Source organism: Psittacula echo (assembly GCF_963264785.1).
Source record: "Psittacula echo genome assembly, chromosome: 1".
Lineage (NCBI taxonomy): Eukaryota > Metazoa > Chordata > Aves > Psittaciformes > Psittacidae > Psittacula > Psittacula echo.
Window position 1 is genome coordinate 58,925,798 of NC_137735.1, and position 26,294 is coordinate 58,952,091.

Genomic DNA, 26,294 nt, shown 5'->3' on the forward strand with positions numbered 1-26,294 from the left:
AGAAACATCTGTGACACTATCTTATGTTCTCTACCACTTGAACACTGGATAGTTGAACTGGTAGTTCTGGTTTTGTTTTTTCTTTTTTTTCTTTTTTTCCAATGATGATAGAGTAAGGTTAGAATAAAACTATGAATGGAAAGTCTTTTAATGTGTTTAAGCTTTTGAGATTATGATTGTGTGTTATCTCCAGCAGCTGTTGCAAAAGCTATTGACTACTTAGCTATTTATTCTTGATTATAAGTTATTAAGCTTTAAGGATATCTTCACATTAAGATTAGTGAACATTATTGGGCAGGAATTTTACCTCTCCTTTTTTTCCTTCTCAGTTGTAGTCAAGAATAGCAGCTGTTAGGCTAGGAACTTGAACACCAAGACATATGAACTGGATAGAGAGAATCAACACAATTATTCCAATATTTGGGATTTAGTCTGACATGCAGAATACCTTCTGGAAGGTGTATATAGTTTTACAGTCTAAGTTTATAGATATAATTTTTTAGATTAATAATAGTGCTTTTTGAGATACCTAAATGATTTTTTTCTCCAAGAGCTTTGTTTAGAGAAACTTTTTGAAACGGGAGAAAAGGCTACTACATTTTAGAGTGCAGAGGAGGCACAAGCAGACAGCATGTTTCTACTTCTAAATAACTAAAACGTATTTCACTGTAGCAGTATTAGCATCTGAACTCAACTGAAATCACTAATTAGCGCTAAGAGTCACTTAAAGGTTTAAGTCAAGTCAAAAGCACTGTCAGCTCTCACAGTTGGAAACTGGGAAACAAATGAAACCTTAAGTACACTTTACATTAGTGTGGTGTTAACATCATGCTTATCCTTCTGAAATAAGTAGCATATAAAAATAATAAAGTCTCAGTACTTTGTTAGAATGCCATCTGATAGTCCTCAGGGTTTAAAGTAAATTTTCAGATATAATTAATAATGGCTTTTATTAATGACAATGTGTGAGACCCTTGCCAAAAGTCCAGGTCAAGGTCGGAAGGGATTGCAGCCAGAATTTACAGGCGTGGCTGTATTTCTGTGCTGCTCTTACTGTGTGTCTCTGTTGGATGGATGTCTGTTCTATGGATGGGTTCTGCTAAATTAAAACAGTTGTTGATGGAAAAACTGAACATGCACAATCGCTCTAGGTATTTATTAGCAGACCTTTAAAAGTTTCTGGCTATAAGTTAACCCAGGTAAAATCTTACAAGTAATAACCTAAAGAGGACTTCACATGGAAGAACTGTGCATGTTAAGTGGCTCATTAAAATTGTTTCTCATGTTTTAAAACTTTCTGAATTGCTGATATGCATAGTGAATGTGAGATGTATATTGAGAAAGTGAATGGACACTGAAGTGGAGTGGATTGATTCAGGGTGAATTTGGGTTTGATACAGCCCATTTCTTGATCTGCTGCTGCTTTTTATCAAAAATCTCAGCGGGTGCTCAGCATGAGCACACTAAAAGGGCTCAGTCGAACTCGGCAAGTGAATTTCAGCATGGTGGTCTTCAGATCTCCAGTGTTGTCACTACCAATGCTGGCAGTGCAGAGGCTTGTAGCACTACTTGGAGTCTCGGAGCCACTTTTTCTCCTTTTTTTTTTTTTTTTTTTTTTTTTAATTTTCCCCTTGTAATGAAAGCATTTGTGTGTCTAGGACTGTTTGATGCTCTAATCCAGCTACAGCTAGCCATCTCCCTGCCAGCAGTGAAGCCATTCCACTAGAACACTTTGAATAGCTTTCCTTCAAAATGGTATTAGTTGAAAGAGCAGCTGACTTGCAGAGATGAAGTTTTATTACCAGTATTAAAGCTTTTTCTCACTCAAATGCTTTCTTACAGAGTTTGCTCATATTTACAGAATCATAGGGTTAGAAGGGACTTCTGGTGCTCATCTGCTCCAACCTGTGAGCAGGTTACACAGGAACATGTCCAGGTGGGTTTTGAATGATTCCAGAGAGGGAGACTCCATGACATCCCTGAGCAGCCTGTTCCAGTGCTCTACCACCCTCAGTGTAAAGAAGTTCATCCTCATGTTGAGGTGAAACTTCTTGTGCTTTAGCAACTATCCAAGAATAATGACTACATAGAACAACTCTGGCACCAGCTGGGCCTCTGAATGCAGAAACCCTGTCACCTCATCATGGCATCTCACATGCTGAAATAATGTGGGTTTGAACTAGGCAGGGTGTTTGTATATGTCTGACTTGTATCAAATAAGTAAAGGCTTTAGATAAGTTCATGTTCTTTTTCCATGTGTTTGAAACAATATAGGCCAGTTGTTTGAAGAAAGGAACCAAATTTCAGTTAAATGCAACTGATTTACTAGCTTAAAAGGTTCATCAATCCCCATTAACTGTTTTGCAGTACTGAAAGCATGCTCTGCTGCACCACAGTGCAGCAGTCTAAACCTTTGTCCAAAGGTTGGTAAGTTTTGACCAGATAGCTTTTCAGAGTTTATTTTAGTAAACATGTATTTTCATATCTTTTCTGTGGTCGATGAAGTAGCTAGTGTATTTATTCATGCTGCAGAAAGCTTATTGAAGCTCAAGCTGAAAGGTGGCAGGAGGTACAGCACAGATACAGCAGCAGAAGTGTCTTGCTAATAAGTCAATCATTTTGCATGTCAAAAGTGAGATATGGTGAAGAAGTGTTAAGTTCCCACTTCTCACAGCAACACACAAGTTTCAGTTTCATACTGAGGAAGACCTGCAGCTCTAACCTGATGCATACTGAGCAGCACCATCTTCACAAAATAAGCTTTAGTATTTTCATGAAAAGAAAGTGCTAATGTCTCATGTTGTACTTCTAAAATACAGTGGGTGTGCCTATATGGTCACACATAATATACTATTCAGAAACTCATGGGCATTCTTTTAAAATAACCTTCCAAGCCTTGACTGCCTGCCAGATGTAATCATTAATTTGTGATTCTCAACTGGTTTCAAAGAAACATGACAATCAGTCTTGGTCTGGAAATAAGACTAACTCTACCTAGAGCACACCCTGTGTGTGCGGTGAAGGTGCTAGCTGCTTCTGTATCTATATTATAGCTGCCTTCAGCTGAGCTGAAGTGGAATGCTCCCCACCACTGCCAGAGATGCATGGTTTGTTTTGTTTTGTTTTTTTTAAAGAAAAAAGCCAGGCTCTGGAGCTAGTCATCTCCACTAACTGTGAAGGAGTGTAGTTCAGCAGGGGCTACCCATCCTGTAAGCACTTCACTCAGGACAGAATTTGAAGGCTAAAAATACTAAATTTGGATCTTACTGCTTATCACTGAAGTTGCATGTTTTGAAGGCTGATCCTGGTTTCCAAGAAGATGGATGCTGTGCCTAACACAGCATTTAGGTATGACCAGCAGGTCTCATGCTCTGCTGCCCTTTGCTCATTATCAGTTGTGCGGTCTTGTCCTTCTGCACTCACTGGGGCTCGTCTCAGTCCCTGGGGAAGGTAGTTCAGAGAGCTTAACTAACAGGGATGCCAACTTACTTCTGGTTAGTTTCCTGAAGCAACTCATGGCAGGATCTGATGAGCGGGCCTGCTGGCATGTAGGAGGGGTGGGAATGTTCAGCTGGGCAGAAGGTGTCTCAGTTTGCTTGAATTTATGCCCTCCCTCAGTCGCATAACATGGAAAAAGCCCCAGCTGCCTTATTTGGCATGTTCCAGCCTTTTTAAGGGTTGCCTGGCCTTTCAGAGAAACAGGGACCCCCAGTTTCAGTTTCCCAGACTTGTATTTTCTGGGTTTTGGTCTGTGTTGGACTTCTCTGATAGTGCTCAAAGCCCCAGCTTTGAGGTGAGGCATCCATGCTGTCTCTTTAGGATGGCTGCTGTTACAGGTGAGTAGACAAGAAATGGGGTTTTTCAACACAAAGTTTATTGCACTGTGAGGCAGCAACAGAATTGAGTCCACAAGTACTGCCTAATTTCAATACAGTGTTTTTCCATCACATTTTGCAGGCACAGTGTGTCCTCTCTTTGCCATTCTTGTCCTTTCTTCTTTTTCTCTACTCTGTGCTTCTGTATCTACAGAGATGTGAGTGTAGGTATGGTAAAACTGACTTCGCAACCCTAAGTACAGGGCTTGTCATCAGCTGCTGAAAAAGGGCAATGAGCTTGATTAGGGACGTGCTGTGAACATACATGCTATTGTAACATACGCAAGCATGTAGATGTTTACAGGTTTGTCTTAAATAGGTATCTTGGGTCAAAAAGCCCATTCTTATTTTCCCAGTTAGTCTACACTAAGTTAAATCATCAGTTCTACTAACAAGAAAAGAAAAGATGTAAAGAATCTCACATATACTTCAGGTGGTGTGTCGCTAAAGAGGTCATCATGGATATTGTTCTCCAGTAAACAGAGAATGTGTCAGAGCAATATAACCATGTCAAACTTTGCTCTTGGTATAAAAAAATATTGTGATAGCTTCATTGCCTTTTCACCATGAAATGGTGAAAACATTGCTATGAAATCAGCTATGAAATCAGTCAAACTCAATCTGCATTTAAGGATCCTGGAGATATTGATTGTTACTTTATATAATTTATTTTATCATCCTCTTCCCCTCCTTCCTTTCCCTCAATCCCCCCTGTAATATGCACAGAAATAACTAGGTATGATTTCAGTGTAACCATTTGTGTCAGCCAGTGCTGAGAAACATTTTCTTCCACAGACCTGTAGCTCCTAGCAATTCATTTTCAAAGAAATGCTTCAACACATCCACTTCCTGGGACTGTGTGCCTTTACCTGTCATCTTGAGTGCTGGACAGACAGGTAACCTTGGGAGTAACAAGGCAAAGCAGTGATCTTCTGCTTCTCCTGGAAGATTGTCTGGGGGGCTGCTGTGGAGTTTCCTCAGGTACCTCTTCGCAATTTCAGCTAAAGCGCAGATTTTTGTACGTGTTCGTTTCTGACTCTGTTTAAATGGCAGACTTGGACTTTGCTGATGAGTGTTAATGAGCACTGGTACCCGTACATTTGCTTGGCAAGGCTCGCGATGACAAGCCAGCACTTAGTCCACTGCTTGCCATACACTGCTTGTGTATGGATAAGCATCATTTTACGATTATATTTTTGGGCCGTCTTTTGCATATACCGTAAGATATTGCGGGTATTACAGCGTTACGTTCCCAAGCGGCTTTTGCTTTTCGTTGAGTTTTTCACTTATGCTTTAAAGGAAAACGTACATCACCCTGCGGCGACTGTAAATGTTCTGTAGCTGCCGCTTCCGTGAGGGCCGCTCCCGGCACCTCCCCTTAGAGCGAGACAACGGTCCATAGAGAGCGGGGTTGTGGTATGGGTGCGCGCGCGCGCAAAGAACGACCGCCCTCATTGGCTCTCAGCGGCCGCCGACCAATGGGGTACGGGGAAGGGGGCGTGGCCGCTGCGAGCACTCGGCGCGAAGCAGCCCGAGGTTTGAAAGCGGTGGCGGCGGGGGATGGGTGTGCGTATGTGAGGGGGGAGGAGGCGTGGGGACGCGCGGCCTGGTCCCGCGGTCCAGATGTCTTCGTCGTCGTCGCCGCCGTCGCGGCAGCCTTGGACGGTGAATGTCTGGGTGAGAGGGAGCGGGAGGCAGCGGCGGGAAGGGGAGAGGGGAGTGGGGAGTGTCGGGGGCAGCGGCTGTTCCCTTCCTTAAAAGTAGGGGCGCGGCCCTCTCCTCACTGCGCTCCTGAGGGGCGGGCGGGGCCGTCCTTTAGCCTCTCACAGCGCGGTGAGGCTTCCTCCTGAGGAAGGTGGGGCTGGTGTGAGTGGTCTGCTCTCTCTCTTGGTCCCGGTTGTTGGCATAAACACTTCTGCTCTGAGGACTTGCCTATTGGGACTCCGTTTCCCTTGGGCTGCCTGCAGCTGCGCCTGTTGCTTGTCTTGGAGATCTTCCTTTCATGGGTTAGCGTGTTAAAGAACCAGTGACTTGTGCAGACGTGCTGGAGAGGTACTCATCTTCCTCCTGTAGTTATCTGTCAGAGATGCACGGGGAGCTTAGGTTTTAAAAGCTCTATATGTAGTATAGTATAACGATAAATAAACTGTTAAAAGTTCTTGTAGATCTGTTACAGGAATTGTTCATTTTCTTATGCGAAAGGTTGCTTGCTGGTTCGTAGTACCGTGCTCGGCTGCAAGAGAAAGAAGTTTAAGCCTGAGTGACTGCTTTGCTGTGGAGTATGGGTCTGCAGTGTTTCTGAATTGGTGACTCTTGATCAGTTGTTTCCCTGTGTGACCTGTAGTAATGCCAATACGGCCAACTTAGAAAAATATGCTAAATTCTATTGTGTTAGGACTAGGTAGTCTCCACACTGCGTATACATTCTATTCTAATTTACACAAATGATTAAGATGTCATGTTTGTTTTTCAGCTAAAATTAGAAATTTTTGCACTGTTTTCTTGTCATATTGGTGAAAAACTGCACTCTGCTTAACTTAATTTTTCTTGACTTGCCTTTACTTCCTGTTTTTATCCTCTACAGTCTTTGCCTCTGCCGAGGCAAAGTAGGGTTAATTAAATTTGTTGGCATGAAAAGTAATACTACTCCAGTTATGGTAATAGATAACTGGAGTCATGTCTGCTATTTGAATGATCCTTGGGGTTTAAGTACATAAATAAGCTCTGGGAGAGACTTTTAGTTTTCCCATGGAACAGCTGACATGCTGTCATTGCCTATCAGCCTGGTCTTGCCGGCGGTAAACACAGAGCAAGAATCTCCATGTAAGCAGTTCTCACAGAGCAGCAGGTGTATTGTAAGGTTATGTCCTAGCTTGTTTTGTGGTAATTCATTCCTTTTCCTTACTTAAAAGATTATTTCTGTAGTTGTCGCAGAACTGTTAACCATTAGTTTGTTTATGATTTCTGTTGTGTAAGTCTTCTGTAAGTCTCTCTGACTTTAAATGCAGCAGATGCTTTGTGGTTCTTGAGGAAAGCCAAATTTCTGGAAGTTGTTGCCGGGGTTGTGGCTGCTGTGGTGTTCTAGGAAAAACAAGGTTGCAGTAATTCCCACTAGATTCAGATGGATCAAGAATTCCTGAGACTGACTTACATGAGAAACAGGAGGGTGGTCGTTTGTTTGTTTTTCTGTCAGTGGTCACCATGCTTAGTAAAAATTGATTCTTATTTCTTCACAGGATTGTTATAAAAAAGAGTACAGAGCAAGATTCTGCCGTGGAAAAGGGTAATTTGCATTTAACATTTTATTCTTAGATACAATTGTTTGGAAAAATTATGCAGATTTTTTTCTTCACGAGCTTAACATCAAAACTATTGGGTGTATGTTAGTAAGCTGATCACATGTTGTTTCCTAAACTTGTATTTTTCTAGTGGTGAAAGGAGCAAATTTTGCAGGGAGGGGATGAAGTATCAAGGGTTTCCTTTGTATTTCTTTGCTGGGGAAGGAAACTGTGGTGTAGCTATGCCTAAGCTAGCCCATCTAGGATGCCTGAGCACAGAAACAGTAGTCTGTGCAAACATTTTGCCTTTTAGGTGGTAGAGAGATGAAGTACACACAGAGTTCTAGCTTATTCGGCCGTTGCTGATAAATATTAAGCCTGAGTATTTACAGTGCTGTAGCTTTCTTTAAAGGCATGTAATAAATCTGTGAGCTTTTTGTTACTGAAATCCATTTTTAGACATGCATTTCATGATCTTACCAAATGTACCAAATTATCTGTTTTTAAAGGCATATAATAATCATGGAGAAATACTCCATGGTTTTTCTGTTGTTATTTTTGTTTTGATCAACATTTTCTAGCTAGTTCATCACTTTTGCCATTTTCATTTGTGCTGGGAAGGTTTGAAATAGCAATCCAAGCAGCTGAGTTGTTTAATTTGATACCGCAAGCCAGTTCTTGCTGCTGAAACTTTTGTAGAAGCACAGAATAACAGGGAAGCAGAGGTGACTCCTTGTATGAAGGGATGGATGCCTATGCATTTAATTTCTGGGTCTGCTGAGGCTGCGTTGCTGCAGGCAACATGACTTGAGGACTGCTTTTTCAAAAGATGATTTCAAGAGAGAATCTATATTCACAGAATCATAGAATAGTTAGAGTTGGAAAAGACCTTAAGATGACCTAGTTCCAACAGCCCTGCCATGGGCAGGGATGCCTCACCCTAGACCATGTCTCCAGTACAAAGCTTTTCTACCTGAGAGCTGTTGCAGTACTTACGTGTTTTATGTAGAGTGATTTCTTCATTTTCATTATATTCTGTGTCAGTGGGGCTTTTTCTCCTGGAATCCTTATTCAGATAAGTTTCTTTGCAGATATCTGTGCATGGAAATGGTAGGTAAAATGTTAAATTTGGGACTAGTAGAAATAATAATCTCAAATATTAACCAGTAAGAACTTTACAGCTTTCTTATTGCTGGGATAGGAACATTTAATATTTCTAATTGAAAATATTTTGGTTTTTTTTCCCCCTCTTCTTTCTAGAAGTAAGATTGCTGTAGAACCAGGTCAAAACGTACTGAAACTCATACAGGACGGTTTTGAAAGTAAGCTTTGATTTGGTGTTTTGTTTAATTTGCTGGTTAAAAAAAAAAAAAAATCTTCCTTGTATTATATTTAATGGTCAATAAATAATGGTAATAAAAAATAGAGATAAAATGAGTAAAAATAAAGTCTTTCTCACAGTCTTTAAAAGCATTCCCCCAGCCACTTAGAACTGTGTCTTAGCTGTCTTATAAAGGTAATAATTTTCCTGAGTAGCTGGTTTCTTTCTTGTTTGCATTTATGTGACCTTAACAAGCCTTAAGAACTTGGTGAAATAAGTAAAACCTTGACAACTCCAAGAATCTCTTTTTTATAATTTTTTCTTATAGGTTGTGGCAATGATCTTACAATTACCTCTTCAAGTCCAGCGCATTGCTCAACTCCTATCGTTAGAAATGACAACACAGCTTCAAGGGTAAGTTAGTTATAGCAGGTCACAATGTAGCGTTGGGTACAGTTTTACTTGAGTACGAGTTTAGTTCTGTATAAGTGTTGTATGAGTAAGCTCCAGATGTCACTGGAATTAGTATACAGGCTATAATTTAACCTTCTGTAATAGTTGTTGGTAATACTTTTTTCTCAGTTTGTTGTGCTATAATAGTAAACATTCTATAGCTAGATTTATTTAATAGCTTATTTTCTTGGGGTTTTTTGCTAATAGAAGCTTTTTAGGCTTTTTGCTAGGGTACTAAAATCACTCATGGTCTTAGGTTGAAGCATCTGCCTTTTAACTGGTGGTGGGTAAGGCTGTTTTGGACTCCTTTGGGAGTCCTTTACTTTCAGACACTTTGCCAGATATATGGACACAGTTCTAAGGTATCCAGTGAACAGTAAAATCGAAAGATGGTTCTTGTAGCTTTGTGGACTCCTGATAAAATTACCTGTACAATGACTTTGTATATCTGTAACTTTATTGAAGAGAGCAGACAAGCCAGAAGTCTTGTTCATGTGCTGTCTGACAGAGTTATGCCAATAATCTAGTTTGTATATTCAGTTTTAATAAGTTTTGATTCTAGTAGTGTTTTATAAAAATAGGATATTCTATTAATGGCAGTGTTGAGAACAAGCATCCTTTATAATGGTGTTTATTTGTTTCAGTCTGATGCTAGAATCCTGCATAATCTCAAACTAATTCTTGCAAAACCTTAGCCTGACTTAATAAAGATGAATTAAATTGTTTAGATTCATTCACTCTAGTGAAAAGAGTAAATAGGTTGCCTGTGGGCTAGCAGGTTGTCTGTTCAAAGCTGCAGATCAGTTGTTACCTTGCCCACTGTTTTACCTGTTTGAAATTTACAGTTAGTTTTAGAAAGTGTTAAGTGATAGAAAATGAAAGTGTTTAGTTAGAATAGAAATGTGCTTCAAATGTGTAAGAATTAAGAGAAGGAAATTATATTGTGTTCTGTAGAAATTTGTATACCTGTCAAAACACTGTTGCTGTACCAAATATTTTACTTTGTCTCATTATTCATTATCAACTATGCAGTCAACGGGAGGGTTAACTAACCCTGTGGAAAGAGCCTTTAATTCTGCAGAGTCCTTACCTGCGTCACCACTAAAACCAGTCAACAACAGAGGTTGGTAGCACTATTATTGAAATAAGTTTTTTATTTTGGGTAACTTTCACAGGGTTTTTTTAAGGTTTTGAGTAGAAGAATTAAACCTATTTTATTTATATAGCAGGATGGTCACATGAATCACCTCTGAAGCCTGTAATATGTGATTCTGTAGCTGATTCTAAAACCCCAGAGTCTCCAGTGTCTAAAGAAAAAACAAATGATACATTAAAAGATGTTGAAGCACAACGCAAAAATCCTGACGTGTCTTTGGACCCTGAGGATGATCATGGGCCAATTAGATTGCTGCTTCTGGAGGAAGCAAAAGGTCCTCCTGTAGATACGTAAGTAGATCTGAATGTGGTGGTGGTATCATTTGTGTTTTCCCCCCTCAGGGTAAATTAACATGGTGTTTTCAAGTATTTATGAGTTTGGATTTTGAGGTAATAAAAAAATAATTCCAAGCTTTTGAGAAAATTTTCCTATTTGGGTTTAGAAAGAGCAGAATTGGTTTTTATTAAATATTCTGGTGATAAGGGTTAATTCCCAGAAGTGCAGTACCCAAGTAGAGGAAGCATGTCAGAACAGATTTGGATTCCTTTTTCACGGAAAGTGCCCCAAATTGTCAACTTCTCAAGTAGTCAAGACTTTTTCAGTGAGTCCTATGACAGTTAAGAAATCTTTTAAAGCAGAGATGAGCAGTCATTGTTCCTCTCACTCTGAATATACTGATGCTTTAAGCAAAGTAGAACAGCTTCAGTTTGATCATTACCTCCTCTCTGGAAAATCTGAATTCCAGTTGCTAGAGGCCAGTGGTCCCAGCCACAGTTCCGCTTTTCTTGGAGGACTGACTCTCCATAAAGGGGGACTAACACTGATCCCAATAGATGCTATTGACTCCCATTGATGGAGTGAGATTTGAAAGAGAGTGCAGCTGGAGTCTAGGAAACCTGACAGTTTTGGAATCACATTCTCCTAAAATTAGGAATTGTTCTTGCTGTGCACTTTGATCAAGTCACAGGCTGACCCCATGTTGCCTCATTGATTTAGATACTTGTTACTATGCTGGAAAGTAGTACAGCTGACCTGTGTTCCAGCGAATTACCAAATGGAAGCTCACTCATGAGAAGTGAGACACTGTCCGCAAGAGAAAACGAGAGCATCTGTCCATCCACATGAGGCTTAATGTGCACTCAGAATTTATAGCATATTTGAATGCTGTTTCTCATACATAGGTTATACTTTTATAGCCAAAATGCTCCTGCTGCAGTGAAGAGCCACATGGAGGTTGAAAATCTGGGAGGACCTCAGACTGGAAGAGATGAGCAGGTTGTTCTCATGAATGGAACAGAATGTATTGCTACGTCTTCTGTGCAGAAAAGGAAGTCTTTCTCTTCAGTTGTCTTAGCAGCTGTAGCAACAGAAACGCTTGGAAAAAGGTTTGTTTTGAGGCTTAAGAGGGAATGTAATTTGTTAGTAAAATAACTCAGTCCTGAGTACTGGAGCAACATCCTTTAACCTGGAAACATGGTCTGGGAGAAACATTGGTCTTTCCCAAAACATACTGAAAAATGCCCCTTAAGAAATGGTTTGAATAATTGTTTCAGAGTTTTGTGCTGATAAGATTTAACAGTGCTGTTGCTTTTGTCTGCCAGTAAAATGGTGTGTAGCTATTAAATAGTGTGTAGCTATTAAATAGTGTTTCAGGTTGAGCCTGAGATGTTTTGATAGGTAGGTTGGAGGATTCAGGAAAACCTTACGTGATTCTGAAGTCAGCAGTTATCAAACAGACTTTTTCAAAGTTAATATGGAGCTGACCAGTTAGATAGTAAGCAACTATCCAGCATCTGAGAAATAATGAGGTGTCCATATGAGCACAAAGCAGGGAGAAGCAGGCCTTGTGTTCTCTTTGGAAGCTAACGGGCAGTGAACGATGAACTTTCTAGTAATCCTTCTGAGGAATGTCTTGTAACATATTTTGGTGTTCTAGAGTCATCGCTAGATTTGTGAGATTTTGATTCATTTTTTCTCCTCACATGATGTGAATACTTTGTCCCTCCTTTCTTTAGGTATTCAGCCTCAATATCACCTCCATCACCTCCTCCTGTGAAAGATCAAGATATAGAAAATGAATGTGATTTTTTCATTGATGAATCATATGACGTATCTTTTAATTCTTTCTTATCAATACCCAGTACGAACAAAAAATCAAGAAAAGCTAGCTCTGCAACTCCTGTTTCTAAGTTTCAGCTCTCTGAAAAGATGACAGAGGATAAGAAAAGCAAGAATAGAAAAGCACAGGTTGAAGCACTTACTAAACAGAAAATGGATGATTTGAACATCAGAGTACATCAGTTGAAAGGAACATCAGAATCAGATTCCATCTCTGACAGTGAAGGAAAGGTTCTTAAATCTCAAAGGCAGAACATTACTCATATGGAAAAGGAGAAGACAGAGGGTAAGAAAGGCAAGAAGAGAAAAGTGCAGGTTGAAGCACTTACTAAACAGAAAATGGATGTTTTGGACGCCAGAATGCGTGAATTAAAAGGAACATCAGAATCAGATTCCATCTCTGACAGTGAAGGAAAAGTTCTTAAATCTCAAAGGCAAAACATTACTCATATGGAAAAGGAGAAGACAGAGGGTAAGAAAGGCAAGAAGAGAAAAGTACAGGTTGAAGCACTTACTAAACAGAAAATGGATGTTTTGGATGTCAGAATGCGTGAATTAAAAGGAACATCAGAATCAGATTCCATCTCTGACAGTGAAGGAAAGGTTCTTAAATCTCAAAGACAAAACATTACTCGTATAGAAAAGGAGAAGACAAAGGGTAAGAAAGGCAAGAAGAGAAAAGTACAGGTTGAAGCTCGTGCTAAACAGAAAATGGATGATTTGGATGTCAGAATGCATGAATTAGAAGGAACATCAGAATCAGATTCCATCTCTGACAGTGAAGGAGAGGTTCTTAAATCTCAAAGGCAAAATGTTACTCATATGGGTAAGTTATTTAACAGGTCTTTAGACTTCCTGGTTGTATGGCTGGATTTTTTTTGTGGTGGTTTATTTGGAAATAAGGATAAAGTCAATGAGAGACATTAATGGATTCCTAATTGATGTTTCAGTTGCAGTTAAGTGTGGGTGTGTAGAAGATGGTGAGACAGAGTGTCTTTGCACCCCACCCCCTATCCAGCTCTTTCTGTTAAGACATTAAAAAATAAGTTAGCAGTGTTATCTTATGAGCAAAGAAGGTAGCTACCCAAAAGCTTTTGCTCCTGTCTGTGTAGAAAGGAAGTTTGAACTGGTGGAGATCAGTTTTTAAGAATTATTTGTGAAGGGTTTTGTAGCAGGAAGCACTGAAAACAGGAAAGCAGATTGAATGTAACGTTTCTGCTGTTTTTTTGTCTGCTGGGAAGTACACTAAAAATTCTGGTTTTAATTTTTTTATATACTGCAGTTCAGAGAAAGCCTTCTTTTAAGCATCAGGGAAAAATCTGCCTTTGTGATACTTTTTAAAAATTATTATTCTTTGGTTTATTTTTCTGTTCAGTTATTAAATTATATATCTTTAGGTTTAATGAGAAAAGATACTGATGTCCAACTGTTTTGTGTATTGATAGGAAAGACTAAAAAGGATGCAGTTAAGCAAAGCTCTCCAAACAAGGAAAAGGACACATCCTGGAAACCAGAAGCCAAAAAAATTATGTTGTCACAGTCTGGACTGAAAACAAAAGCATGTGATGCAGAACAATGTAAAACACTGGTGATGCCAAGTGAGGATTCACTTATGTCCTCAGCTGGGCACCAGCAAGAGCGATCTCTGTCTCCAAAAGAGAACCTCAAGTCTTCCAGGAATCCGCAGTCAGCTTCAAAAGCTTCTCAGCATTTAGTTCACAAGAAACAATCGGTTAAGCAGAAACATTCAGGGGGTACAGTAGCTAAGAGACTGGCAGGAAGTCCGAGGAAGAAGCTTAAAAAAACTGGCAAGAAAAGTAGTGATAGAAAGCCTCAGTTACAAAGAAAGGAGATTTCTCACAGTGTACCCAGTGAAGAAGAGCTTGAAAGCGAGCCTGTGAAATTGGATGAGGTGTTTGCCTCAGTCCTGCATCAGGAATTAGAGACTTCTGTGATTCAGAACTTGGCTAAATCTGAAAAGCCTAAAAATGTGTTGGAGTCCATTGGTGGTGCAGATTACAAGACTCCTGTAAAAGCACTACAGCATGTCATAGGCAGTGTGAAGAATTCTGAAAGGAAACTGCTGTCAGCTAAGTCTTCAGGGAAGATACCCAAAAGGAGTCACTGCAGAAACAGTGAAGATGTTTGCTCAGGCCCTGAGGACAATGAGTCTCAAATGGATTCTGACAGCTCTTCTGTACAGGAAAGTACAAGGGAAAACCACAAGTTACCAGATGTGAAAATAAAAAGTAACAAAAGAAAACGTTCTGCACAACAAAAACTAAAGTATGTTTATTTATGTAATTCCTTGCAAGTGCGGTATAACTTGGTAGATAATTAAATGCATCTTGTTAACTTTTAAGCAGTAATCGCCAAACTGAATAGCTAATAGGGAAACCAAATGGTGTAATCAACATCCTAGTCACAAAGGTGGGTGCCAAATCTAGTGTCTACTTCTACATAAGGAAACTTGTGCTGGATTTTTTAGTATGTTCCTTTGAGACTTGAGTAGCAGATCCAGCTCAAAACCAAATAAAGTAAAAAGCCCCCCTACATGTGCACACAAGCCCACCACCTGTAGAATGACTTCACTGTCAGGTTTGTTTCTTTGTTTATAAACAGAGAAAATAATGTTTTATCTCTTCAACTATATTTATTTCTGAAGAATTAACTTTGCTACTGATTGGTTAAACAGGTTTACTCTTTTAGTTACCAATCTAATTGAGATTTTAATTGCTGCTCTTTGCAGTGCTTTTTAATTTTTTTTTAATGAATCTGTTCAGTACATAATATTATTGACATACAGGTTTCTTTTAGTAAGCAAAAGTGACTTAACAGTAAATGTAATAATAATAAGTTTTTCTCTTCTAGAGATTCCGTTGCAGCTCTGAAGCCTACAAGTCATGGAAGGTAATTTCCTGAGTTGCCTGTAAAACTGGCATTTAATCTCAGTTCTGCCCCACTGAGACAGAACAGCTGTTTGGTACTACTACTGCATTTTGTGTTCTGCTACTGAAGAGCCTAGTAGAAAGGAATTGTGATTCATGCCCAAGGTGTTTAAATACCATGCTAATACAGTTAATAAACTAATAAATAAGGAGTCATAGTAAGTTACTTGCCTTTGAGGATTTTTTTTCCTTTGAGGCTTGCTTCCACATTAGTGCATCATTTTTGAACAGAAATACTAGTGCTGCTAGAAATAACTACTAATAAAGTTGCTGTTAAGCAAGGTGTAGAACTGTATCTATATCCTGCTTATATGTATACAATAAAAACTCTTGTTTGTGTATGTAGCTATGCATGTACCTTCTCCTTCATGGGATGGGAACTTAATAACAAAGCAAACAGGAGTGGTCATCTGTGAATATATTAAATTCTTATGTTGTAATTCTACTGAAAATTTTTATTTAGTGAACCTATTCCTGACTTGGACATATTTGTAGTGCAGCTTTGCAAATCTAGCATTGAAATACACCTTTTGGAGGATCACCCCTGAACTTCATTGGCATGGTAAAAGCAGTGAAGCACAGCCACAGATGGGGGAAGGTGGAAAAGTTAGGGATACTAGTGCTAAGGTTCTAAAAGAAGTCCTGCTAGAAGTGATTTGATTGCTAGAGAATCTTTGGTGGAGTTACATGTATGTTAATTATTGTAATTTTATGCGAAAGTTTTATGTCAGAATGCATACTACAAATTACAATTGCAAACTGTTTTATTGTCCTTTCTTGACAGTATGCAAATTATTCTTTAAAGCAGTTCCGTAATCATGTTCTGTGGAAAATAGTTTGGAAGGTAGTGCTACAGAGGAGAGAAGGTCTGTTTCTTCTCAAAGGGAATAAAAAGAAGAAATTGTTAAAAGATTTTTAAGAAACCTGTTTAGAGGGAAGGTGTGAACACTAGTTTGTCTGCCTAATGACTAAGTAGAGAAGCAATTGATGAATTTCAGACCTGTGACTCCTAACTAGCAGTCATTTGCTTCAGTGTCTAATCAGTACAGACAAGTTTAGAAGGAAAAAAAAGCCATCTCATGTGATCTGAAAAAAAATCCCTTAAATTTGCTGGTTTTGGTAGTGCTGTAATGTTCCTTTGCCATTTAACATATTCAAGTGCTGTATTTTTTTTTCCCTTTGAAGCAGGCCTGTTCTAGAACATTGTGATAAATTCACTTCCAGAAGTCAGTCTTGTGAACAGGATGATGCATCTTCAGGTAATGTTTAAAGTTGTTATTTTCTTTCATTTTATGTATAAGTTTCTTATAAGTTGTATTTCATGGTTTAGTAATTTCTCAATGTTGTGCTCTGCTTGTCCAGGATAAGAAATGCAGATTGTAATGGCTCTGGTCACCTCTGCCAAAATCCATGATACAGTATTCAGGCTTTACCATGTGTTAGCTTTGGAAGGACAAGTACTACGTGGTTTGGCATTAGGCCTGCCAGGATGAAGTTATCCTTCCAGCATACTTTGAATACAGTTTGTACCAGTTTGGTGTGTTGCCATGTGATGGTACTTGATCACTTCAAGCCAAATTGTACAGCTTTATGGAATCATGGCTGGTTTGCCTAAAAATACTTCGCTTTTTTTCCTTTTAAGTTCCCCTACATAAGTTGCACATATTGTCATAATGAGTATGAACCCTAGGGACAGGAAGTCTTTTCATTAGTGTTTTAGAGCCAGTTGTGAATGTTACTCATTCATGCAGTGTTTTCTTCAAAGACCTAGTTTTGTATGTGTTCTGATAGGAAGGTTGTTCTAAAGTCAGACTTGAGTGATATAAAGCTGAGTGACGTTTCACTATGAGCAATAAAATGGTACGTGTAATTATAATTTGCCAATGTTTGTTTTATCAGAGGAATGGGCATGGGAAATATTTACTTGAATGTATAGTTTTCATGTAATTTTCAAGCTTACACTGCTTAAAAGCTAATTGCACATACTGTTTATCTACAGTGGGTTTCATGTATGGTTAAAGGAAAAAGGACTTCTGCTTCTATTACCTTTGGTTGCTTCTAGTGGGTAGGGTGAATAAAAGTCAGGAATAGTATATTTTTATAGTTGTGGGTTTTGAATGTATTTTCAGATACTTCTGAAGGATTGGACAGTCAAATACAACAGCTGTTGTCAGACAAATTAGCACGACATAAAATAGGTAAGATTATTTTAAAATATCTTACTGTAAGTGCATAAATTCAAATGCATTTCCAACTTGATGTAAACTTTGCTGAAGGAGACACAGGAAAGCACATAGAAATGAGTTCATATGTTGGTATTTACAGATAAGGCTTAGTAGTTCTTCAGTGTACATTAACCCTGCTCTAATTTTTAAATTACTTTTAAAACTTCTATTATTTCTTTTTTATTACTGTATTCAACAGTTATCTTTTTAACTGTCACATTTTTGTTTTTCATTTAATATTGAGTCAAGACACTGCTCACAGTTCAATGAGAACAATAAGAGTTTGGTTTTACACAGTATAACTGAGGGTGCAAATAACCTGATTTCTGTGGTGGTCTGAGTCTAGATAGGATGGAGCAATGGGCAAGCAGTCAATTTTAGTCCCATACTAGAATGTTTTATTGGGTTTTATTCCCTTCATTAGTATATTATGCACAACATAATAGTTGTGTCTACCTTCAAAAACTATTGCAGCAAGTTATTTACCATTTTTATTTTTAGCCTCTAAATACTCTTGTCTAACTTGCTCTCAACTCTCAAGGGGCTTTTATTCTTTCTTACAAACACTAGAATATTGAATGTTACTGTATTCATATATGGCAGCTTAGACAAATTGAAAGTTGAGACGTAGTAATAAGTAAGATAAATACCTGAGAAGTCTTGGAAATGTGTGGGGTTTCTGTTGTCAAAAGTGCTGCTTTCCTGGAACTTGGCTGCTTATGCATTCTCTGTTGCACTATCAAGGCAGTGCCTTTTCACTGCTGCTAATGAAATCCATTTAGGCAGGGTTCTTAGTCTTTGTTGAGAGTTTGTGTCTGCACAGTTGTGCAAAGTGTTTGACACTGTCCTGCATAACATCTAAATTGGAGAGACATCAATTTGATAGGTGGACCACTCAGTGGATAAAGAACTGGCTGGAAGGCTGCACGCAGAGTTGTGGTCAATGGCTCAATGTCCAGCTGGAGACCAGTAATGAGTGGTGTCCCTCAGGGATCGGTGTTGGGACCGGTCTTGTTCAACATCTTTGTCGGTGACACAGACAGTGGGATTGAGTGCGCCCTCAGCAAGTTTGCCGATGACACCAAGCTGTGTGGTTCAGTTGATACGCTGGAGGGAAGGAATGCCATTCAGAGGGACTTTGACATGCTTGTGAGGTGGGCTGATGCCAACCTTATGAAGTTTAACCATGCCAAGTGCAGGGTCCTACACCTAGGTCGGAGCAATCCCAGGCACAGCTACAGGTTGGGCAGAGAAGAGATTCAGAGCAGCCCTGCAGAGAAGGACTTGGGGGTGTTGGTCGATGAGAAAATGAACATGAGCTGGCTTCAGTGTGCGCTCACAGCCCAGAAAGCCAACCGTATCCTGGGCTGCATCAAAAGGAGCGTGACCAGCAGGTCGAAGGAGGTGATCCTGCCCCTCTACTCTGCTCTCGTGAGACCTCACTTGGAGTATTGTGTGCAGTTCTGGTGTCCTCAACATCAAAAGGACATGGACCTGTTGGAACAAGTCCAGGGGAGGGCCACGAGGATGATCAGGGGGCTGGAGCACCTCCTGTATGAAGAGAGGCTGAGAAAGTCGGGGCTGTTCAGCCTGGAGAAGAGAAGGCTGCGTGGAGACCTCATAGCAGCCTTCCAGTATCTGAAGGGGGACTACAAGGATGCTGGGGAGGGACTCTTCATTAGGGACTGTAGTGACAGGACAAAGGGTAACGGGTTCAAACTTAAACAGGGGAAGTTTAGGTTGGATATAAGGAGGAAGTTCTTTACTGTGAGGGTGGTGAGGCACTGGAATGGGTTGCCCAGGGCGGTTGTGAATGCTCCACCCCAGGTGGTGGTGAAGGCCAGGTTGGACAGAGCCTTGGGTGACATGGTTTAGTGTGAGGTGTCCCTGCCCATGGCAGGGGGGTTGAAACTTGATGATCTTAAGGTCCTTTCCAACCCTAACTATTCTATGGTTCTGTGTTTGCTGCTACTTGTGCTTGAGTCCCTAATGTCTATATCTCAGATTCACTAAGATATATAGAATGAAATCTAATATGAAGTCAGCATGGTGACTTTAAGAAAAAGGAGAATAAATATTGATGTATGCAAAAGAATGCTTTTGGCAATGCTGATTCCCTTTTCCTGTCATGATAGTAGTTTGATATAATTATTAGCTAGGAAGTGCTGACCCCCCTGATATGGAACAACAGGAAAGGATACGTAATGTTTTCCATTTCCCAATTTTCCTTTCATACTTAATGTAAATGATTTCATCCTTTAAATTAGTAATGCCTTCCAACACACCTAATGTTCGTCGGACAAAAAGGTTACGACTGAGACCTCTGGAATATTGGCGAGGCGAGCGTGTGAACTATACGATGAGGCCTTCAGGTACTACTTCCAAAATACCTATTTGCTTTCTCCCCGTAGAGCAGTAAAGAGAAATCTGTGGATTGATCTTGTGCTGTGAAAGCTTTTAGTTTCTTAACATTTGGTAATTATTTTTTTTAGAATGTGGATCATTTATGGTCTCCAGCTATTTAGTCATCTTTCTGTGTAGTCCCATCAGCCTTGCCTTAACTGTTTAGAGAAGAGCAAAGTGTTTCTCTCTGCTAGTAGGTTTATTACGTCAAAGATTCTGTATGTTACTGGAAAAAGAGAGAGTCTACTGGATCACTCATTGGATCGTTTCCCTTTGTGTGGAGACTGTTCTCCAGAGTAGATATTATAGTATTTTATCCAGTCTCAGTGTAAATTCCTCAAAGTGTTAGAATAGATCTTCGGGATCTGATCTGAATTGATCTGATGTTCTCAAGGATTTTATTTTTTTTCTGACAGTTCAGCCTATTTTGGTCCTTTCCTAATCAATCAGTCTGCTTGAAAATAATTTTTTTTTGTGTCCCTAAAATTGATGTTTTGTCTTAAAAATTACTCTCATGTCGTGGATTTCTGAAGTGTTCTCTGAAATATGATCAAATTCTTTAAAAAAAGTCTCAAGATTCATTGCACTTCAAAATACGTGAAGTTGAAAAGCTTTCTGGTTTGTTCTGGCTTTCTAAAGTGATCTGAAAATTTCAACATCAAGAAAATATATTCTAAACTGAAATGCATGTTGGTTGTGCAAGTCTGCATTCTTGAAAAATTATGATTTAATGAGCTTTCTTTTGTTTCAGGAGGGCTTGTGATTAGTGGAATAGTGTGTCCAGAACCAGAACCTCACAGGAAGATTAAACGGAGGAAGGATGGTCACAAGCAGAGAAGGGATGAAACAAGTACGAAAACAAATATGAATACAGACTTTTTTCTTTTGATACTTAAAAAAAAATACTCCCATTGCTGTAAGATTTTCCTGCTGTAAAAAGAAAAAAATATCTCTGGGTAATAAATGTATTAATGTGATGATATTGAAAAACTTTTCTTATTGTATTTATAGCAATGCTGTATAATCTTATAGAAACTTTAACATCTCAGCATTACAAAGGGAGAGGTATACTTTTGGCCATTGATGGGAGACAGGATCCTGGTCTAGATCAGCCTTTGCTCTAAGTACAGTCTATGTTTTAATGCAAATTATTTGCAGCCCATGTAAACCTGAGCTGGTAGTGACTGTTCATGCTGTATTTTACAAGGTGCTTTAGGTGCATTTGAACTGTCTTCCAGAAGTGGTAGATTTCCTCTTTAACAGACTTTCACCCTTACAGGTAATCTTTTGCTTGCATCCTTGAATTTTAAGTGATGCATATAATGACCATCAGCTGAGTAGTATTTCTAGGACAAATTCCAAAATTTTATTGATATGATAAAAATGTTGTGTTTAGAGCTATAGAGAATTGCAGCTGTTGCTGCTTCAGAGAGAGAGATGGTTATATTGGAACAAAGCTATTTCAAACAAGTTTCTCCTACCCCGACTGTTGTGGCATAAGAGTATTTAAGCAGCCATGAGTGCTATATCAGTCACAAAATGCTAAAGCCTGCCTTTTAACATCCATGTTCTGACTGCATTTAAGGACATTTCCTGTGCACTAGGGAGTTTTAAGTTGTCTGCTTAAGAGAGTTCTGCAGGAGAGCTTTGGGATATTTATGCTGTCATGAACATTCTCCAGTGTCTCATTTCTATTTGAAAAGTGTAAGGTTGTCATCAACTCTTAGGCTGTTTCCTTCTCTAGAAAAGTCCTTTTTATTATAGAAATAGTTCTCTGATTTACAGCTTCAAGTGAGATTCCTTTAATGGCATTTCTTGAGAAAAGAGAAGTTGAACATGCACTTATTCTTTTGAACACTTTATGTCTTAAGTCTCCTGACACCCACCAGCAGTAGGTAAAAGGAAAAAACTTGCTCTTCATACATCATGTATTTTATATCCTCTCAGCATCTGTTGCTAGAAAAGCACTTCTCTTAAAACATAGATCCTTTTTAATAAATACTGTCATCAATAGCATAGGATATATAGCTGGCATTCCCCTGGAAAATTCTTTAGAATTTTAGAGTCCCTTTATCTGTTACACACAAAAATAATTCCAATGAAAACTACATTTTCAGGGAGTTGTTAAGGAAGGTTTCCCTTTATTTCGAGAAAGTGTGTTCTGTCTGTTTAGCCACTTAAACCAAATTTAAGTACTTATGTGTGAAATCTAAAGTTGTAGAAAAGTTGTGGTTAAATAATCAAGTTTTTAAAATGTAGAGTGATTATTTTTGTGGGTTTTGTTATGGTGGGTTTCCTTTTTTCTCAGGAAGTGAGATACCTGCAAATTTGGATCACAGTCTAGCTGATACTTCTAAGCCAACCATTGTAGTGGACCCAGTAACAAATGAGGAAGTACTTCTAGGTGAGTTGAAGGGGTGTGACCAAGGGCCTATCTGAATTCTGTAGTAAGTATTTAAACTGATAAGGAGAAGAACTGTTCATGCCACATTGGGCATAAAAGGGTGAGCTGTTGAAATACTCATTGCTCTTCCGGAGAAAGTTCTGACAGAGAGACAAAAAAGCATCCTGATTTTTCATCTAAATACTGAGTCTAGTTCTTGGGGGTGTTGCACTGAAACAATATGTAATGTGTAGGATTTAATAAGTAGTTACTGCGCTAGTAACAAAACTAATTATGTGTTAATATTAATGTTGATCTCCTGGACCTTCTTGTAGAATGTGTTAACACTGAAAGCAGTAACGCATGCTTCTTCAAAGACGAATCGGTAGAAATATATAAAAATTTGAATACATCTGCTTTTGCCACTGGTAAATTGATTTTGAAGCCATTTAAAGAAAAGGGACATCAGTTTGTCCACATGGATACAATAGTAAGTATGCTTTTTTTCTGATTTTTATAAAATGGACTATGTAAACATAAAATCTTTGGTTAGAAGTGCATGCAACATTGGTAGGTTTTTCAGGGTTTTCTCCCACTATAATGCAAATTAATACATGAAACATTAATGAATCATTTCAGTTGTGAAATCAGTTAAACCAAAGGAACTTGTTATAGGCACTCTGCATGCATGTTGCCCTGCTTTGCTTCACATTAAATCTGTATGTCAATGAACACTTTCTTCTGGATCTTGCAGGCAAGATAGAAGTATCTAGCTTACCTGGGTTCTGATTTTGTTACAGCATGTATGCAAAACAAAGAGTATATTTTCTTGGATAACTTTCTTAAATGTTTGCAGAAGAAACATTGCTAACTTTAAAACTGTTTGGATTTCATTAAGGCTTTCCATATTATCCGTGGCAAAGTTCTTGTTACCTTACATAAGACATCATATTATCTGACTACAGGGGACTTTTTCTATGTTCCAGCAGGTAAGTACATGTGTTTAAAACCAATCTGTTGGACATAGATGAGACTCGGTTAGCAAGCTTCTAAGCAAAATGGAGCTGAATTATAAGAAAAGATATCTTTGAGTAGAGAGTGGGAAAACATAGGGTTGTGAAGACAAGAATGTGACCCAAGACTGGATGTGAATGCAGTGGTACAAACACTGCTTGTTTATGTGAGTTGGCCTCAAAGTTACCTATGATACTACCAAGTTCTAAGAGTGAATTTCTCTTGGTATTCTGATGCTGTCCCTAAACTATAATGTTGAGGAAACTTTAGAGACAGCTTAATATATAGTGGTAGCTAATGTAATTGTTTTGGTTGCTATGTGTTGGCTGTTTTTTTCTACATATAATTGTGAAAATCCATTTGGACCACCTTTTGCACTTTATGCTTGATACATAAAAGGTGCAGAATGTCTAGTTGAACTGGTTGTAACTCCATATGGGTTGTTGAGAATTTAGACAGTGATTTTGCCCTTCTGAGATAAAAGTAGAATGAATTCCTCCATATGAGAGGTTGTTCTTCAGTAGGTAAGATGAAAGTCAGGAGAGTCTGTAGTAGTTGTAAAGCAGGCAGTTCATGGAGCTGTAGAGAGCTTTTGTACAGCTTTCTTTCAAAGAGGCTATGTTAGAAAATGACAAGGTACCACTTGTTTTTCCATTAACTTTTCACCAGAACATCCTGATTGAACAATCATTATGCAAATAATGTTTGATGCTTTGAAGCTGTTTTCTCTTTGTTTTAATTTTAAAAGTATAGGGGTTTGCAGAGACAGTTTTGTGGTTTGCTCTTTGCAAAAGCAGATTATAAAAACTGCTGAAAGTTCTGTGGGCCCATAAGGATCTATACTTCATTTCCATTCTTACCTGCTTCTTGATGGCCTGTCTCACATTGCCTGGATAGGCAATGCATTGGTTGTGGAGGGTGATCTCTTTGTAATTTCATCAAATGTGGCTGTAGACAAATGTTAGGATGTCTATTGTTCCTGACATTCAATGCCTTTTAGATGTTTCCATATTTGTGGTTGTATTAGTATGCAAATCTGTGAGTGAAGATCTGCAGTCCTTGTATGGGTTTTATGGAGATTTTAAATAGGAATAAATGAAAGTTAATTCAGTCACCTGAAAATTTTCTTGTGGGCTTCAAGAGGTGAGTGCTCAAGCCTGTTACATTCTTTTCAGTAAAAATCTTCTCAGCGACGATGCACTTTATTCTTAACACAGGTTAGAATAAATGAAACTAGCTATATTGCTTTTTATCTCTTTGAAATGCAATGACATGCCTGTAAAAGTGGTGTTCTAGAGTAGGGGCTTATATTCCTTCTGCTAAAATATGTGAAATAGAAATACATTTGTCTTAAGAGAGGACTTCAAAAATTACCGTTGGCTTCTAAAGAAAACTTTCTCTGTTTTTATTTGTAGGAAATGGATATAACATACGTAATCTTCTCAATAAAGAAAGTGTTCTTCTCTTCACACAACTCAAAAAAGACAGGTGAAGAACTTACTGCAGAAAAATTTGCTGAAACACTTGTAAAGCTTTTGTATGTTTCCAAGTTCCTTTTACGTACAAAAAGTGATTGAGTGCACCCAGCTTAACATTTCAAATTGATGCAAAGCAGCTGAAATCAATGGAAGAGTTAAGAGCAAACCCAAAAGAACCTCAGTAGTTGGTGAATGAACAGGAGTGACATACTGAGAGGTGGCACTCTGCATCAGTTACTGTTCTTGTGTTATCCAAAGACAGAAAGATGTACATGTAAAATATGTGGGTAAAGCATGTTGGTGATCCAGCTTGTATGCCTAATCTCCCGTAAAGATGCTTAGCACTAGAAAAAAATTTGTCATCTTCAGCTAACTTCTGGTAGTCTTAATGTCTGCCTGGTATAAACTGTTTAGAATAATCTCTATTTAAATGTAGGACCATGCTGTTCACGTTCTTGTCTAGGAGATGGGTTGCTGGGATCTTGTGTGCTGGGGTCCAGCCACCTTCTACTATGTTAATGACATGTATTTCTTCCTTGTTTAGCAGATGTATGGTTAGTGCCTCAACCTGTAAAATGGGAGCTCTTAAGTAGGAGCTTATCAATTGTATCTTTCACATGAAAGCTATGGCTTGATTAGCTCTGAACACTGTGGATAGCTTTATTTTGTGTAGCAGGGATAAGTCATTGCCAAATGTATTACTTTAATATCTCCTTTTGTTTTGCTTGCTGTGTTCCTAGATAATAATGAGGACCTTTGGGAAAACTGTAATTATACTGTATACTCCAGAAGCCAAGTCTAGACAGCAGATGGTATACACAGCATTTGTCTCCCAAGCTCTTTCAGGTTCCTTCTGGCTGAAGATAAGGGTAAACTGTAGCTATTCTGGTAGGGTACTTTCTCTCAGTGGTCACTGGTATTCTAGAAGGGAATGAGATAAGGATAATTGAAAAGGAATCATAAACTTTAAGGACTTCAGGATTGAGTGCAAACAGTCTTGGCCATGATCTTTATGCTATATCTTAAGTATACATTAAAGTAGAAAAGATGAATTGGCCTTAGTGCTTCCCTTAAGCTTTCAGCTGCCAGCTAACTTCCTGTGTCTGTGAAAGGGCTGGAACACCAAGATTATGATACATCCAAGCTCCCCTTTAGACTGAGGAGCTTGAGGTTTTGTTTTTTGTTTTTTTTTTTTTTTTTTAATCATACTCTGTCAAGCAGTATTTTCCTATGAGTAGTGTGTATATAGACCGACCGTGGAAATACTTAGTAGAAGTTATGTGGCATCTTTGCATTCACTGCTAAACTCCGAGAAGGTGAAAGAGGAACATGTGTATTGCCATTTAGTTCTTCCTCTGTCTTGATACGAACTCTTTGCTTCCAAAGTTCAGACTGCACAAAAGGATCTTTCTTCTTTTTTTCCCAGCCTCAACTTTCATAAGCAGTTTGAAAGTTGAAATTATAATTAAAAAAAGACATTAAGTTACAGCTGATAATTTGGTGTTTGCAGATTTTATAAAATTGGGCTTGGGTTGCACTTTTCAAGGTCAGCAAGATTCACATACTGTCCCTTCTGTGTTGGAGCCATACCAGCTACCAGATGGGCACACTGGCTGTGTCCACCACTTGAGGGGATCCTAAC

General features: G+C 38.7%; 1 protein-coding gene across 1 annotated transcript; it reads left to right on the forward strand.

The window, feature by feature from the left end:
* Positions 1-5,353: 5,353 nt before the first annotated feature.
* CENPC (centromere protein C) lies at positions 5,354-24,666 on the forward strand (the record flags this gene model as incomplete). The annotated part of the gene is made up of 16 exons (XM_080638394.1): positions 5,354-5,552; positions 8,803-8,888; positions 9,960-10,050; positions 10,157-10,373; positions 11,280-11,468; positions 12,099-12,487; positions 13,647-14,487; positions 15,073-15,111; positions 16,335-16,408; positions 17,279-17,347; positions 19,642-19,746; positions 20,529-20,627; positions 22,086-22,181; positions 22,496-22,650; positions 23,059-23,149; positions 24,590-24,666. The coding sequence occupies 16 exons, from the start codon at positions 5,354-5,356 to the stop codon at positions 24,664-24,666; spliced, it is 2,817 nt and encodes a 938-aa protein (XP_080494520.1).
* Positions 24,667-26,294: the final 1,628 nt, after the last annotated feature.